This window comes from Ovis aries, chromosome 25 (assembly GCF_016772045.2).
Source record: "Ovis aries strain OAR_USU_Benz2616 breed Rambouillet chromosome 25, ARS-UI_Ramb_v3.0, whole genome shotgun sequence".
Classification (NCBI taxonomy): domain Eukaryota; kingdom Metazoa; phylum Chordata; class Mammalia; order Artiodactyla; family Bovidae; genus Ovis; species Ovis aries.
The window spans coordinates 12,472,285-12,490,647 of record NC_056078.1 but is presented as its reverse complement, the minus strand read 5'-3'; the positions used below and the strand labels follow the sequence as shown (position 1 = coordinate 12,490,647).

General features: G+C 42.8%; 1 protein-coding gene across 1 annotated transcript; it reads right to left on the bottom strand.

Annotated features, from left to right (window-relative positions):
- Window positions 1–3,081: 3,081 nt before the first annotated feature.
- Window positions 3,082–10,492, bottom strand: LOC114110852 (junction plakoglobin-like). The gene is made up of 2 exons (XM_042241131.2): window positions 8,122–10,492; window positions 3,082–7,778 (listed from the first exon to the last, which is right to left on the bottom strand). The coding sequence occupies exon 1, from the start codon at window positions 10,371–10,373 to the stop codon at window positions 8,136–8,138; it is 2,238 nt and encodes a 745-aa protein (XP_042097065.1). The 5' UTR covers window positions 10,374–10,492; the 3' UTR covers window positions 3,082–7,778; window positions 8,122–8,135.
- Between the last annotated feature and the right edge of the window lie 7,871 nt (window positions 10,493–18,363).

The following is an 18,363-nucleotide window of genomic DNA, read 5'->3' as shown; positions in this document are numbered from 1 at the left end:
ACCAGCCGACTTGAGCACACACGCACATTACTGACATAACACCTAGGTGTAATGCGTGATTCTTGACTGGATCGGCTTAAATCAGCTGCAAAAGACATTTGGGGAACAAATAAGGGTTAATTTTTACTTATTAAAATTGAACTGTTAATGATATTAGGAATTATTGTTATTTTTAGTGTGATAGTAGTAAGCGTTGTAGGAAATGCTAATTTTTAGAAATGCAATACTGAAGTATTTAATTAAAATACTGTGTGTAAAAGTTATAAAAGGCAAATGTAGCAAAAATTCTCAGCGTTTAATCTAGGTAATGAATATAGATATTCATTTTATTATTCTTACTACTTTAACAAAAAACAGATCAACAAAAAAACATACAACCAGTGTATGTGTGTGAATAACCACATATTTTAGAACTAGCTTTTTCCATAAGGATTACACATTTGACTGGATGTATTTTAACATAAATCTAAAACCACTGTAGTAAATTTATTTTTTAATGCTGATTTTTTGCTTCTGGCATTAATTTGGATATTTCAGATTCACTGTACATTCCATGATGTTGGTAGCATTATTTCGTTCTAACATCAGACTTTTGTTCCTAAGTTAAGGGTTTTCTGCTTTTAATTTCACTAATTTCTGCTCTTATCATTATTTTTTCTACATGCTTAGATTTGATTTTGTTATTCTTTTTCCAGTTTAAGATGGAAACTTCATTTTCTAATATGAATATTTACCACTGTAAAATTCCTCCTAAGTGCTGTTACTTATATGCCACAAATGTTGACATGTTATATTTTCATTTGTTCTATTCAAAATGTTTTGATTTCCTTTGATAGTTCTCTTTGACCTGTAGATTATTAAGAAGTATTTGTTTAATTCCCAAGTGTTTGGAGATTTGCCTATCTTTTTATTATTGATTTCTAGTTTAATTCTATAATGCTCTGAGAACATACTTTGTGTGATTTCAGTTCTTTTAAATGTAATATTTGTTTTATATTGGAGACTATTCTGTGCAGACTTGGAAAAATGTTTATTTAATTATTGAGTTTAATTCAGTTCAGTTCAGTCGCTCAGTCGTGTCCGACTCTGCAACCCCATGAATCGCAGCACGCCAGGCCTCCCTGTCCATCACCAACTCCCGGAGTTCACTCAGATTCATGTCCATCGAGTCCGTGATGCCATCCAGCCATCTCATCCTCTGTGGTCCCCTTCTCCTCCTGCCCCCAATCCCTCCCAGCATCAAAGTCTTTTCCAATGAGTCAACTCTTCACATGAGGTGGCCAAAGTACTGGAGCTTCAGCTTTAGCATCATTCCTTCCAAAGAAAGCCCAGGGCTGATCTCCTTCAGAATAGACTGGTTGGATCTCCTTGCAGTCCAAGGGACTCCCAAGAGTCCTCTCCAACACCACAGTTCAAAAGCATCAGTTCTTCAGCTCTCAGCCTTCTTCACAGTCCAACTCTCACATCCATACATGACCACAGGAAAAACCATAGCCTTGACCATGTAAATCATAGTTGGTTGATGGTGTTATGCAAGTTTTCTATGTCCTTGATGATTTTTCTGTCTACTGTTTCTACTATTGATAAATTGGCATTACCCAATTGTTCCCTCCCTGTGTGCACACTATCATTAGCCATAGTAGTCTCTACCTTAGGTTGGGAAATAGCATTGCTGCAAGAGGGGCTGGAGCAGGAGCCTGATGTAGGCTGGGAGGTACCCTGCGATGGTCATGGCATGCCTGCCAGAGTCCCAGGCAGTTTTCAATCTACTGCCTCTGTGCTGTGACCAGGAGTAAAGCAAAACTGTGCACATACTCCTCAAACTAAGAGGCAGCTAAGAATCTCCTAACAAGCTAAGAAGGCTCATATTTTCTGGTATCAGACCCCCATAGCTGAGGTGCCTAATGTGTAGTTCAAACCTCTCACTCCTCAGGGATGTAGCTCCTCCTCTGTGTCCACCACTAGGGATGTGGGTCCCAACCAGGTCACTCCTTCCTTCCTGCCAGACCCTGTAAGGATCTTTCTTTACAGCCTTGGTTGTAGAAGAGCTGTTCTGCTAGTCTCCGAGTCGATTTGAGGGAAAGTCATTCTATATGTTGTTGTAGTTTTGATGTGTTTGTGAAGGAAGGTGGGCTTGGCATCCTCCTATTTGCCATCTTTATCTTGCTCATGTTCTCTATTTCTTCATGAGTCAATCTCCACAGATCCTATTTCTTCATGAATCAGTCTTTGTAGGTCTGTGTTTCTAGGAATGTTTCATCTATGTTATGCAATTTGTTGGAATAAATTACTCAGTACTTTCTTTTAATTCTTTTTATTTTGGTAGGATGAGCAGCTATGTCCCCACTTTCATTTCTGACTAGTAATTTGAGCCTTCTCTTTTTTAGTCAAGCTAAAGTTTTGTCAAGTTCATTTATCTTTTAAAAATCAATTCTTCAGCTTGCTGATTTTTCTGTTGCTTTTCTATTGTCTATTTTCTTCTACTCTGTTATTATTTCCTTCTTTCTGTTATGTTTGAATTTAGCTAGTTCTTCTTTTCCTAGCTCCTAGTTTGGTTGTTTTGAGCTCCTTTATATTTTTAAATGTAACTACTGATAGGTATTGCTTTCATGGAATCCATAAGTTTTGATATATTGTTTTTGCTTTCATTTGTCTCTAAGTATTTTACAATTTCCCTTGTAATTTCTTCTTTGACCCATTGGTTTTTTAAGTGTGTTTTGTAATTTCCATAGATTTGTGTATTTTCTAGCTTTTCTTCTATTTATGATTTCTAACTTCATCCTGTTGTTGTTGGAGAAGATACTTCTTATGATATCTATCTTTTAAAATCTATTGAGAGTTAACTTGTGGACTAACATAGCCTATTCTGGAGAATGTCCCATGTGCACTTGAGAAGAATGTGTATTCTCCTGTTGTTTGGTAGTTTTCTATATACATTTGTTATATCTAGTTGATTTACTGTGTTTTTAAAATCCTTTATTTCTCTACTTCTATCTAGTTCTTCTATCCCCTATTGAGAATAGAGTATTAAAGTCTCCAAGCAGTATTGCAGAACTATATATTTCTCTTCTTTTCTGTTCATTTTTGCCTCATCTATTTTGATGGTCTGTATTAGGTGCATAAATGATTATTTTTGAAACTTTTATTGGGTTGAACCTTTTATTGGGTCTGATTCCTGGGTTTGGAAGATCCCCTGCAGAAGCGAATGGCTACCCACTCCAGTACTCTGGCCTGGATAATTTCATGGACAGAGGAGCCTGGTGGGCCACAAGTTCATGTGGTTGCAGAGTCAAACATGACTGAGCAACTAACACTTTCACTTCACTATACTTCTTTACAAAATTTATTTTTAATTGAAGCATAAGTGCTTTACAATATTGCCTTGGTTTCTGCTAACATCAACATGAATTAGCCATAGGATACATATGTCCCCTCCCTCTTGAACCTCTCCTACATCCCACCTCATTCCACTCCTCTAGGTTACAGAGCCCTGGTTTGAGTTCCTTGAGACATACAGAAAATTCCCATTGGCTATCTATTTTACATATGGTAGTGTATGTGTATCCATGTTACTCTCTCTATTCATCCCATCCTCTCATCCTCTCCCCACCCCCATGTCCATAAGTCTGTTCTGTATGTGTCTCCACTGCTGCTCTGCAAATAGGTTCATCTATACCGTTTTTTTAGATTCCATATATATATGTGTGTGTTAATATATGATATTTATTTTTCTCTTTGTGACTTACTTCACTCTGTATAATAGGCTCTAGGTTCATCCACCTCATTAGAACTGACTCAAATGCGTTCCTTTTTATGGCTCAGTAATATTCCGTTTTATATATGTACCACAGCTTCCTTGTCCATTCATCCACTGGTAGACATCTAGATTGCTTCCATATCCTAGCTTTTGTAAATAGTGCTGCAATGAACACTGGGGTACATCTCAATGTATTTCTCAATTTTTATTAACATAAAATATAATGCTTTATCTCTTAAAATTTTAAAGCCTTTAAAAAAAACTGATAGTATAGAGACCTTTGCTCTCTCTTGGCTATTATTTGCACATAATATCTTTTTCAATCCTCCCACTTTTAATCCATTTTTGTCTTCAGATGAAAAGTGAATATGTTGTAGGACAGCATACCATTGGCTCATTATAAAAAATCCTTCTGCCAATCTTTGTCTTTTGATTTGAGAGTTTTATCCATTTACATTTATTTCACTTATAAGAAAGGATTTATTTCTGTCATTTTGCTATTTATTCTCTATATGCCTAAGAACTTTTTTCCCCTTATTTTTTACATCACTGTCTTCCATTTAGTCTTTTTGTAGTGAAGTGTTCAGTTCAGTTCAGTCACTCAGTTGTGTCTGACTCTTTGCGACCTCATGGACTGTAGCACGCCAGGCTTCCTTGTTCATCACCATCTCCCAGAGCTTACTCAAACTCATGTCCATCAAGTTGGTGATGCCATCCAACCATCTCATCCTCTGTCGTCCCCTTCTCCTCCTGCCTTCAATGTTTCCCAGCATCAGGGTCTTTTCTAATTAGTCAGTTTTTTGCATCAGGTGGCCAAAGTATTTGGTGTTTTTAATTTTCTCCTAATTTCCTTTTGTGTATTTTCTATAGCTACTTTTATTTGCATTTATTGTCAGGATTATATTTAACACTTTACAGTTAATAACATTCTAATTTCAATTTATTCCTTAACTGTAATAAGATATGAAAATTCCGTTTCTTTACAGCTCTATTCCAACCCCTTTCAGTTACTGATGTCGTAAAATTACATCTTTGCGCATTATGTATCCCAAAACATACACTAATAATTTTCAATGCATCTATATATTAACATAGAAAAAAAAGTGGAGTTACAAAAAGTTATAGTAATACTAGTTTTTATAATTATTTATGTATTTAACTTTACCATAGATATTTATTTAACAGTTTTGAGTTTCTGTCTAGTGTCTTTTCATTTCTATCTTAGGGACTCCTTTTCACATTTTATTAAGGATGGGTCTAGTGGTAACAAACTTCCTCAGCCTTTGTTTATCTTCCTATGTCTTAGCTTCTCATTTTTGAAGGACAGTTTTGTAGGATATAGGATTCTTGACTTGACAGATTGTTGTGTTTTTGTTTTTCCTTTAGAACTTTGAATATACCACCCACTGCCTTTTGGCATCTAAGGTTTCTGGTGAAAAATCTAGTGATATTCTTCTTGGTGATTCCTCATTTGTGATAAGTTGCTTCTCTTGCTGCTTTCAAGGTTCTCTTTTTGTGACTGGCTTTGGACAGCCTTTCTGTGAAAAGTTTCTGAGGTCAATATTTGAGATGCATTTTGAGCTCAGGTAGACACTTATTTGTCTTTTCCTTGCTTCTTTCTAGTAAACTACATGTTCCATGATTTAGCCTAGATCTCTCATGATGCTTTCAGTCTCCTTGGAGAGAGCATAGGACCTCTTGATTCTATGCTCTGCCTTTTCCCCTTTGCAAAAATCTCTGAGCCATGCCCCAGATGTAGGAGTGGAGACAGTGGCATTCTTCTGTGACACCCATAGTTTAGAAGGATAATGCTGTGTGGACATAGTAGCCTCTGGTCTTCTCATTTTCCCTTTTGGCTTGGAACCTCTACCCAACATAGTCAAATTGGGGGTGATTGGGGTTTCAGTATTCTCAGTGTGTTCGGGAATAGAAGCTCTTGGCTTTTCTTCAGGTGCACTTGTCTACAATGCAGGCTGTACAAGAGGCTGCAGGAGAAATGTAAGAAATAACTGGAAGCCTGCCTTTCCCAGACAGATGCCATAGCATGTGACTGGAGCTAGGGAGGCAGGGGTGGGGGTAGTTGAGGTTCAAATACCACAAACTCCTGCTGTGCTTAATGAGCGTAAGTAGATTTTCTTGAATGTTTCCTCTTTGCCATATGCCTTTAGGACAATTTCCAGAGACTTTGCTTAAAAAAAACTTTCATTACACATCATGTAAAGCATCTGCTTGCTTCACATGGGAGTGGGTCTGTATAGTCAAAAGTAACTGTTTTTACATTTGCTGCCATTCTGGGAGTAATAAGTAACTGTTTTTATGTTTGTTGTCCCTGTTAGAAAATAAGCTCTATAAGAAGACAGAGATTTTCCCCAGTTTTATTGAGATATAATTGACATATAATATTGTGTAAGATTAAAGTGTAAAATGTGATGATTTGATACACTTGTAGATGGCAAAATGGTTACCACCGTAAGGTTAGTTAACATATTCTTCACTTCACATTAATTACTTTTTTGTTGTTATGATGAGAACAATGAAGCTGTGCTCTCATACCAACTTTCAATTATATAATACAATAGTATTGACTCTACAGTCTCCAAGCTCTTTTTTAGATCCACAAATTTATTCATCTGATGAATGAATTTGTATCCTTTGCCCCACATCTTCTCATTTCCCCCACCTTTCAGCCCATCAGCATTCTATACTGTTTTTAGATTCCACACATAGATGAGATTATACTGTGTTTGTCCTTCACTGTGTGACTTATTCCACTTGACCTAATGCCCTCAAGGTCTGATAGACCTTGTGTTATCTCATATGGCAGGATTTTCTCCTTTTTTGATGGCTGGATAATACTTCATTGTATATATGTAAAATATGTATATATTATTTCTATTTTTCCCCTTTGTCAGTAGACACCTAGGTTGTTTTTATATTTTGGCTACTATGAATAATGCTGCAATGAACATGGGTGCAGGTATTGAGATTGTGATTTTATTTCTTCTGGATATACACTGAGTGGGATTCCTGGATCCTATGGTAGTGCTGTTTTTAACATTTTGAGGAATTTCTGTACTGTTTTCCTTGGTAGCCTTACCAATTTATATTTCTACCAGCAGTGCACCAGAGCACTCTTTTCCTCACCAACACTTGTTAACTGTCTTTTGGAACCCATACCCCTTGCAGTGAAAGCATGGATTCTTAACCACTGGACTACCAGGGAAGGCCCTGAAATGTCTTTTTTTTTTTTTTTTTTCAGTGTGTTAGTTTTATTTTCTTTGCTTTGGTCTATACAAAAAAAAAAAAAACCAATAACCAAAAACATAAAGCGATCATAATAAAACTCTGCTGGGACCTCCCTCAGCCCCCAACACCCATGTGCAGGAGGTAGTGGTGGGGAGTTTGAAATAGGAAGAGGAAGAGAAAGCCCCTCACCGCACACCAGAGGGGTCAGCCAAGAGCACTTCTCGGGGGTCAGCTAGGGTAGTTGTGTTGGCGGGAGGAGGGTTCTAGGGCACTGTCCCCAAGCTCCCCTAGGAGAGGCCAAAGCCAACTGAGTGTCCTGGGGCGGGGACAATCTCTCCATGTCTCCCCCCCATCTTCCCAGAGGATCCCTGAACTTTCTGGGCCTTTTGGCCTTGAACCTGGGGCCTGGAGATCCCGGGGGCTCAGCACAGTTGGAGTTCAGTGACCAAATCAGAAGCCAGAGCTGTGGGGCCCAAGCCACTGGAGACGGGCACCCTGGGAGGAGGGGGGAGCTTCGGTGGAGCGGGGACAAGGTGGGTGCCTCGAGTCTTAAGTTTTAGTGCCAGGGCCTCAGGGGTGGGAATGGGGTATCAGGCCCTGGACCCACAGCCCAGAACAGAAAAGCAGGAGCAGATCACTATCCCAAGAAAGACCCCAGAGGACCTCTGGAGGCACGGGGCTCGGCAGGAAGTTGCAGCCCTGCTGCCCAGGTTCAGGCACTTGGCTATCTGGCCCCATCACCTGCACGGAGAACCTCTCAGATGGGGAACCGCACCTGGGGGGGTTGGGAGGGAGCAGACACAGACACAGGGGTTAGGCCAGGTCCATGGCCCTTGGAAGCTCGTGCCACTCCTGTGTCACCCACCCGCCATCTACAGAAGGGGCAGGAACTCGGTGCCCAGAGCAAAGATAATAGAACAAGGCAGGCAAGGCATGCCTTCCCTGGGGCAGCTCAGCACCCAGAGGCCCCATGCTTGCTCCCCCTTAAAGGAGCCAGGGTTTCAGGGAAAGCCTGAGAGGCCTCCCGTGAGAAGGAGGTCGTAAGGGAAGGGAAGCCCAAGTCTCAGCAGCCCACAGGGGGAGAGAGAGCTGCAAAGCAGGGGGAGGGGGCGCCATACTAGGGTCCGGGCAGCTAGGCCAGCATGTGGTCTGCAGTTGGGTAGGGGGGCCTGAGGCCGTCGCTGTAGGTGTCAATGGGATAGTCCCCATCCATGTCCATGTGCATCTCCAGTGGGTCCATGGGCACGTCGCTCAAGTACATGGGGCGGTAGGTGGCGTCCATGTCATCAGCATAGGGTTCATTCATGGGGATCATGCTCTGGGCAGCCTCCCAGGCGGCAGGGTCGTGCTTGAAGAGGGAGTTAGTGAGCTCCACAGACACCCGTTTGCGGTAATCTGGGTTCTTGTCCTCGGAGATGCGGAACAAGACGGCAGCGGCGTAGGTGGCGGTGCCCTCATTGCGCGAGTGCAGTAGCTCCATGAGTGGGGCCGAGGCGCCCTCCGCGTCAATGGCGTCCGCCGCCTCCTTGTCCTGGGCCAGCTCGCACAGCACCCCGGCGGCCACGCGCTGGATGTTCTCCACCGAGGAGTAGAGGAGCTGCACAAACAGGGGGATGGTGTTGAGTCGGAAGATCTCCATGCGGTTCATGGGATCCCGGGCGAGGATGTGCAGGGCTCCAGTGCAGCCTTCCACAATCTCCTCCATCCTCACGCCATCCGTGTAGGGCTGCTGTGTGCCAGCAGCCACATGGCGCTGGGCATCCTGGTGGGCCTTGACCAGCAGTTGGACAAGGCGGGGAATGACCGCTGCCTCCTGCAGTGGGGCATGGTTGGCTGGGCACAGGGCCAGATTCCTGATCAGGCCAATGGTTGCCTTAACCAGTGGCCACTGGTTGGGCTGGTTGAGCAGCTTGACGATGGCCGGGATGCCATAGTTGAGACGCACGGAGTTCTGGGCCATCTCAGCCTCGGGGTGGCGGCTGGTGAGGTGGCGCAGGGTGCAGACGGCGGGCTCCGCGATGTCGTCCTTGTCGCCCGCACGCAGGATGGCGTGGATGAGCGCCTCCACACCACTGTTCTGTGTCACCAGCGTCTTGTTCTTGCTGTTGTTGCACGTCAGGTTGGACAGAGTGCCCGTGGCACAGGTGAGGACGTTCACATCGTCCACGCTCAGCTGGTTCACCAGAATCTTCAGCACGCTCTCCAGGCCCTCCTGCTTGGTGGCCACATCCGAGAGGTTGCGCAGGGTCCACAGGCAGTTCTGCACGAGGCGGGGGCTGTTGCTCGTCAGGTGCTTGCCCAGGGCCTGCATCCCACCAGCCTCCACAATGGCAGGCTTGTTGCTGGGACACACGGACAGCACTTTGAGCACGCGGCTGGTGGTCCAGAGCAGCTTCTCATAACTGTAGTTACGCATGATCTGGACGAGGGCCTGGGGTCCTCCATTGGCCAGGATGATGAGCTTGCTCTCCTGGTTACCATAGGCCAGGAGCTGCAGGCAGTCGGTGGTGATGGCCAGGAACTTGGGGTTGTTCTTGTTGAGCAGGGGCACCATCTTCTGCAGCCCGTCTGCCAGGTGCACTGCCATCTTGGCACCCTCCTGGTAGAGCAGCAGGTTGTGCAGCGTGGTGATGGCATAGAACAAGACCGACTCCACAGGGGAGCTGAGCATGCGGACCAGGGCAGGGATGCCACCCGACTTGAAGATAGCAAGCAGCCCCTCGCGGTGGTGGGAGAGGTTGTGCAGGATGCTGGTGGTGCAGTGGGCGGTGTCCAGGTCGCTGGTGTTCTGCATGGTGCGCACGACGGCCGCCACCAGTTGGGGCGAGCCCATCAGCGCCCGCCGAGATGCCTCCTTTTTGGACAGCTGGTTCACGATCATGGCCGCCTTGGTCACCACCACCGGGTCCTCATCATTGAGCAGCTTGGTGAGCTCAGGCAGGGCCCGGGTGGCCAGCTCAGCGTCGTCCTGGTAGTTGATGAGATGCACGATGGCCGACTTGAGGAGTTGGGATGGCTCGGCCAGCCGCTGCAGGTTGGTGGTCTGCCCCTCCACCTGGGTGGCCAGCAGCAGTGAGCTGTCCTCTCCTGTCACACCGGGACACATGGCCTCCCGCACCCGCTTGGCTCTGGCGGTCGTGGACATCTGGTACTCCAGGTCACCTTGGCCCGGGGGCACCGACTGGGTGTAGGTGGTGGTCTTCTTGAGTGTGTACTGGCGCCCGCAGGCCTCGTCCTCCTCCATGAGGCCCTTGCTGCTGACCGAGGGCACACAGGTGTTGGCCCCCGAGTGGATGCCAGAGTCATAGGTATATGTCTGCTGCCACTCGGTCACCTTGATGGGCTGTTCGATCAGGTTCATCACCTCCATGGTGGCTGCTGCGTTTGGAGTCTGGCCGGGCTGGGTAGGGGTCGGGCCGGGATGGGAGCCGGCGCGGGCTGCGAACTGAGATCTGCGCGCTCGGGCGGCGGCTGCTCCAGACTCTGGCCAAGGCAGCAACCTGAAATGTCTTTTTGATAAGAGTTGTTACTGTGAGGTGATATGCCATTGTCATTTTGACTTAATTTTCCTTGATGATTAGTGATGTTATTTCAACATCATTTATGTCTTTTTTGAAGGTATGTCTGTTCAGTTCCTCTGCTCATTTTAAAGCAGAATTATTTCAGGTTTATTATTTTTTTGCCTTTGTGTTGTGTGAATTCCTAATATATTTTGGATATCAACCCCTTACCACTTATATTATTTGCAAATATTTTCCCCCACTCCATAGTTTGCTTCTTCTTTTGTGCAGCTTTTTAGCTTGATGCAGTCCTACCTGTGATTTTTGCCTTTGTTGCTGGTGATTCAGGTGTCATCCAAAAAAATAGTTGCCAATGTCAAGAAGCTCTTTATGCATTCACCTGGGAGTTTTACCATTTCAGATCTTATGTTTAAGACTTTAATCCATTTTAATTTTTGTGAGTGATATAACATAGAGATCTAGTTTCATTCTTTTGCATATGAACAGTCCAATTTCATTCTTTTGCATAAAGTATACTTTGATTCCCCTTTCTTGAGTGAATCTACTATAGGTTTTTATTTTCTGGTTACCATGAGGCTTATTTGAAACATTTTACTGACAAAACAGTTTAAGCTCAAAACAGCTTCCATCACATACATAATCTGTGCTTTTTTAAATCCCCCCATTTTATGCTGCTGATTTACATATGTTTGTATTGTATATCCATTTACTATTATAGCTATAGTTATTTTAATGCTTTTGTCCTTTTAGGTTTATACTGATACTAGAATTAAATGTAGTATCTAGTATCTATTAAATACTATTAAATCTAGTATCTATTAAATACTAGAATAATATGTGGTGTATACTGATACACCACATATTATAGTATTAGAGTATTCCAAGTCTGACTTAGAATACCTATATTTACCAGTCTGTTGTATATTTTCATGTTATTAATTAGCATCTTTTTGTTTCTACTTGAATAACTCCTTCCAGCATTTCTCGTAAGGCCGATCTGTGAGTGAGTGGTAGTCACTCAGTCATGTCCAACTCTTTGTGACCCCATGGACTAGAGCCTGCCTGGTTCCTCTGTCCATGGAATTCTTCAGGCAAGGATACTGGAGTGGGTTGCCATTTCCTTCTCCAGGGTATTTTCCTAACCCAGGGATTGAACCCTGGACTCCTGCATTGCAGGCAGATTCCTTACCATCTGAGTCACCAGGGAAGCCTACTATTAAAGAGACTTTTCTAAGTATAAAGACAGGGCAACTCAAAAAGTATCAGCAGATATATACTTGACTTTATCTTATAATCTATAGACAATATATTAGAATATGTAATGAATCCATACATCTTTTCCAAAGGAATACCCAAGACAGAAGTAGCAATAAAGTTATAAGTGACAATCATTAATCAGATGAAATAATTTAGACGAAGGCCAATCTAGTGGTGATGAATTCCTTCAGCTTTTGTTTGGGAAAGTGAAGGACGACTTTGCTGGGTAAAGCATTCTTGATTAGCAGTTCTTTTCTTTCAGCACGTCAACCGTAACCTGGCTTGCAAGATTGCTGTTGAAAGATCCACTGATAGCTTCATGAGGGTTTCTCTTGCTGCTTATGTGTCTTTGAATTCAGATAGTTTTATTAAAACGTATCTTGGAAAAGATTATTTTGGATTGAAATGATTGGGTGATTTATTGGTTTCATGTACCTGGCTGTCCAAATCTTTCTCTTGGTTTGTTAAGTTTCTAGCCATTATTTATTTAAATAAATTTTCTGTCTTTCTCCCTCTTTTTCTGGGTCTACATGATACATATATTGTTTCACTTAATGGTGTCACATTAGTCCCATAGTCTTTCTTCATTCCTTTTTTCTCCTCCTGTCTGGATAAATTATAAGTGATCTTTTTGTGGGGTTCACTCATTCTTTCTTCTTTAAGGTACAGTCTGCTGGTGAAGTTATTTTTCATTGTGTTGTTCAGCTAAAATCTTGTTTTTTTGTTTTTAATGCTTTCTCCTCATTGAACTTATTTTGTTTTTGTGTTTTCCTGATTTCATGAAATTCTTAATCTGTGTTCTCTTGTAGCTCTCTGAGCATATTTAGAACAAGCATTCTGAATTATCAAGCAATTCATGAATCTCTATTTCTTTGTGGTCAGTTAAGGGAAAGGCTACCCAATCCAGTATTTTGGCCTGGAGAATTCCATGGACTGTATAGTCCATGGGATTGCAAAGACTCAGCCACGACTGAGTGACTTTCACTTTCACCATAAGTTTACTGTTTCTTTGCTATTGTCATATTTCCCTAATTTTTCATAATCCCTGTATCCTTGCATAGGTGTTCATACAGGGGTTGGTTGCAGACACACAGTGGTGAGGACCAGGGCCAGCAACAAGGCCCTGCACCAGCTGTGGGCACACTGGCTGTTGTGGGGGCCCTGGCTGTTGGTGTGTACCCCTGTGGCTGCAGGGTGTCTCCACAGGCCCTTACTTTCATGACAGCGAAGCCAGTGAAGGGAGTCAGGTTAGGAACATGCAGGTGCACAGCTGCAAGGGTAGTTGCCGGTGAGTGCAGTGGTGCAGACCAGTGACAAGAGACAGGGCTGAATCTGGGTCTAGATGCAGTTAATGGGGCCCTATTGCCAAAAATGGTCCATCTAGTCAAAGCTATGGTTTTTCCAGTAGTCATGTATGGATGTGAGAATTGGACTATAAAGAAAGCTGAGCACCAAAGAACTGATTCTTTTGAACTATGGTGTTGGAGAAGACTCTTGAGAGTCCCTTGGACTGCAAGGAGATCCAACCAGTCAATCCCAAAGGAAATCAGTCCTGAATGTTCATTGGAAGGACTGATGCTGAAGTTGAAACTCCAATACTTTGGCCACCTGATGTGAAGAACCAACTCATTGGAAAAGACCCTGATGCTGGGAAAAGATTGAAGGTGGGAGGAGAAGGGGACAACAGAGGATGAGATGGTTGGATGGCATCACTGACATGATGGACATGAGTTTGAGTAGGCTCTGCAAGTTGGTGATGGACAGGGAAGCCTGGTGTGCTGCAGACCATGGGGTTGCAGAGTTGGATTTGACTGAGCGACTGAACTGAACTGATTGCCATGCACTCCTATGGCTGTAAGGTACAGCCACAGGCACACAGCAGTAGATGTTAGTGACATCGTTCAGGCCAGAGTAATGCAGTGCACAGCTGGCAGTGTGTTAGCTGCCAGTGAGTTGAGAGATACAGTGCAGTGACTTGAGATATGGCTGAATCCAGGCCCACAAGCATTTATGGGAAACTTGGCTGACTGCACGCACTTCCATGGCCACAGGACAGCACAACAGGTATGAACATGGCAAAAGAAACTGGTGACGAGAGTCAGGCTGGCAAGGACTTCCGTGGCAGTTCAGTAGTTAAGACTTTGCCTTCCAGTGAAGGGAGTGTGGGTTTGATCCCTAGTTGGTGAGCTAAGATCCCAGTGCTTTGTGGCTAAAAAACCAAAACATATAAAACAGAAACAATACTGTAACACATTCAATAAAGACTGAAAAAAAAAAAAAAACCAGGCTGGCAGTATGCAAATGCACAGCTAAAGGAGCTAACCTCAAGGGTGCCTATGGTGCTAGAGGTTAGTGTGGGGTCTAGGCTGGTGTCTTACACTCTCCCAGCTGTAGAGGTCTTCACTATGTGCTCTTGTGGATCCCAGGCTCTGGAGGAGGGGGTGGAGCTGAAAGGAGTAAAGAAGCACTCAGGCAGCTGGTGTCTGTAAATGCAAATATCTGTTGGGCAAAAACTGGTGAAATCTGCAGGGACTCTGTGGCTGTGCTGGCTGTTGGTTTCTTCAGTGGGAAAGCTGCTGAGATCCTCTGCAGAACAGGTGACTCAGAACTGTGGTTATTCCCACTGTGTGACTGATACTGGTGGCCCCTGCTCTTCCTTGTTCCTAGCTACCTCTGTTCACCTCAGCTGTGCCAGTTTCTGGGTGGAGTGAAACCTAAATGAGTCCTTCATGTGATGCCCTGAAAGGCTGGGGAGGCTGGCTGCTGGCCTGCTCCTCCTTTTTCAAGAAAACTTTCTAGCTGGGTTGTCCTGTCTGGCAGTGAGCCTTGCTGGCCAGGGTGAGTGGGATGATGCAGACAAAATGAAGCAGTACTTCCTTTCCTTTTTGAGTTCTTCTCAGGTTTCTTGTTTTGCTCTGTTACTCAGGCTTAACTGGACTCCTGAGATCTCCCAGAGCTGTTTTTGTTCCTCTAAAATTATTTTTTGATCTTTGTTGGGGGATGCTGGGGTCTCCTACTTCACCATCTTGGTTACATAAGTCTCCAAAGACTTTTTTGTTTGATTTTCAAATAACTCTAATCAATTGTAAAATTGTCTGACTCCTATCTATTGATTGAATGAATAAATTTAAAATTTACTTGCTTATTTAAGTCCTATAACTCTATAAAGTAGGTACTGCTGTCATTCGCATTTCAGAGAGGGATAAACTTAGGTTTTCAGTGGCTCAGTGCAGAATGCCTATGTAGAATCACAGATGTATTATTAAGTAGTAGAATCTGGACATGTATGCAGACATAACTCCAAAGTCCATGCTTGTGAACAGTGTGCTTTACTACACACCACTAACACCCCATAGCCTCAGCTTTTACCAGACAGCCTTTAACAACTCTTCTCAATAGCAGGCATAGACCTCATGCCCTGGCATGTACAGCTCTAGAAAGATCTTCTGGAATTAAGATGTATACATTTTACTGCACACATCTGGCTGATGACATAAGGAGCTTTCCTCAAGGAAAGTAACAAATGCAACCACAGCCCATCCCCTGTTTAATTCCAGTCTTCATCCTCTCTCTTTGCATTGTCCCCATTATGCTGAAACACAGACCCTGGAGCACAGCCTGTCTTCAGAGGCCTTTATCTGAAGGTAAGTCCAGGGTAGGCACAAAAATATTATGGGCATAAATTAAAATGTAAATGGACCCAACTGAGAAGCATCTGGAGAAATTTTGGAATCTATCCACTATAAAATAATCTTCTTTTCTGACTGTCAAACTCCACAGAACCCCAAAGTGCACAAACTTCCTTTCCAGTTCTCTGCCCCAACCAGGTCTCTGAAGGTGAGACACTGGAACCTTAGGAGGCTGGAGGCAGTGAACTGCACATGTGCAGAGCAGAAGGCTGCACCTTGCCTTCCCAGTGTCAGAGGCCCAGTTAGTCACTTTCCTGGATTCAGTGGACATTAGCCTCTATGGTCCCTCCCTTCAGTGCTTCCTAAATAAATAACCTCTTCTCTCAGGAGATGCTCCTCTTTTATAATCCCAAGAAGATGATTCAGAAATGGGCTATAATCACACCTTGACTCTATACTAACATAAAACTACCCCAGATGTATGTCACCAATATATCTACTTCATTTATGAATACAGGTACAACATTTAAATAAAGCTGAAAACAGAGGCCAACAATTTAAAAGTGTCGTATCTATGGTAATCAGGGTTTCTCCTGGGTTGCAAATTATGTTAAATTGGAAAAATTACACAATTATGAAGCAAAAATGAAAACATACAAAAAAACAAATATTACTCAAAAGAAACCCCCTTCTCTCAAAGTTAACTTTAAGTACCAGCTCTTTTTTTTTTTTAACAAATGCTTTGTGACTATCTTTTCATTGAGCATACAGTGAAAATCTTTATTGGTAAATAAATTTTAATAATATAAAGTGTCCCTCTTATGTCCACAATAATACAGTCAAGAGGTTTACAAGTTCAAAGAAAAATATGTAGACATAAATAACAAATATGAAGAATCTATATGAAGGAAATGAACTTTATTAAACAACCATTTAAAAGATTTAATTAGAGGTACAAATCATTTTTCTGAATAAAAAATGAAGTATATTATGGCACAACATTCCCAACAAAATCTCAAGTTACTTATTTCTTTTGGTTTCATTGCTAGAACAAATGTAAATTTTATGTGTAATATTGGGAAGAGCCAAACATTTTGTGAAAATGGAGACTAACGCTTATCTGAAAATGTATCTTTAACAACTATAATAATCTAAATATTTTAGCTTTGAGTGGGGAAATATACATGTTAAGTCCTAAGATTGTGATAAGAATTTAGTCTATGATAGTGTTTCAAAGAAGTGGAGAGAAATGGGCCTATTTAATTAGTGGTGTTGGGATGGCAGAGTAAGACAGTGTGAAAATAACTGGGATTCAACAGGATAAGCCTTCCCCAAAAAACACAGATAAAGGTTCAGGGCAACCTACCAATTGGAAGATGCAGTCTCCAACTGGAAGCAATAAACAGGGTAGTGGCTGAAGACATATAGTTTACCCATGAGTTGAACCCTCCCAGAGTCTATGGCTCTGCAAAGTATACCTTCCCTGTTAAGTATAGACTGGATATGAAGTGATAGGTCGTATCAGGCAAGAGGAGGTCAAGTTCAAGATAGAAAATGGGCCCAATGCCAAAACAAAACAGGTTATACATATATATGCATTATATATACACAGCTTCTTCCAGATATTCAAATGGCTCCTTCCCTCCATGCTGGCCTCCCCACTGAGGTCTTTCCCTTTCCACACTACATAAAATCACTTGTTCTGACAACTTTTCCCATTGTATATAAGTGGGAAAATTTTATACTTATCATCATGTTCTCCCATGGAGATGTATTTTCTTGATATGGCTGCTGACAGCAAGAAGGACACAAGCTATCTGGTCATGATGACTTTTCAATAAAAATACTTTAGAATGGGTTCTCATTGGCTTATTTTTAACAAAGGATTATTCCTGCATGAATACAGACATGGGGCCAGAAGAGATGGTATCATCTGAGGTAAATGCCAACTCCATGTACACAAAAATAGGTTATATTACTAGAAGAATGTATAAGAGTTGCAGTAGCCACTACATAATCTTTTAAAGTCCATAATCTCAAATTCCTTCCTTTTGTCTGAGGAACTAAGTCTCCCCTTTCCCAGCCTGCCCCTCCTTTCACACTCAGGCTTGTCTTCCAGACAATGAGAAACTGGTGTCTACTCTTAGACACACACTGTTCGAGAGCAGGTTCCCCTCAGATACTTGGGGAGGTGGAGAAGTGAGGCTTAATATTTTTCATGCCACCCTGAACATGTTTGGAGTCTAGAGTATGGGATGGTTGATCCTCTCTGGGTTCAGAATCCTCTTCCACAAAATAGGGGAGGTTATCCCTATGTAAAAGAGATGATCTTATCCTGAATTTACTTCCAATAACACACAGGCCAAACATTGTCAGCTGTCTAACCCCTCAAAAAAGGCTCAAGTCCTTAGAGAATAAAGAGGGTTTTCAGAATTCCTTGAAGGCCCTAGTGATGACAAGCTCTGCTCTTGTCAGTCTTTAATTATATTTCTTAAAATGGAAGAACTTGGTGAAGTATGGCAGTGCTGATTTGTAGCTTTCCTAGGACTATGCTGATTATGCCAGGGCCCATACTGTGAGAAGAGCGCATACATACTCTTTGGAGCATAACAGAAGAGTGTTCTTCAATCCCTACACGCAATAGTTATCGCCCCTAAAATAACAATTGGCTTTTAGATCAGCATGTATCCTGGGTCTTTTGCCATGTAATTTCACACATATATGGGCGCCCCCTAGTGGCTCAGATAGTAAAGAATCTGCCTGCAATGCAGGAGACTCAGGTTCAGTCTCTGGGTTGGGAAGATTCCCTGGAGAAGGGAGTGGCTACCCATGCTAGTATTCTTGCCTGGAGAATTCCATGGACAGAGGAGCCTGGTGGGCTACAGTCCATAGGGTCACAAAGAGTCAGACACACTGAGCAACTAACACTTTCACTTTCTTAACCTTATGTATC

Bases quoted from the DNA above. Each gene is read 5' to 3' on its own strand.
- LOC114110852 (XM_042241131.2), bottom strand. From the start codon at position 10,373: ATGGAGGTGATGAACCTGATCGAACAGCCCATCAAGGTGACCGAGTGG.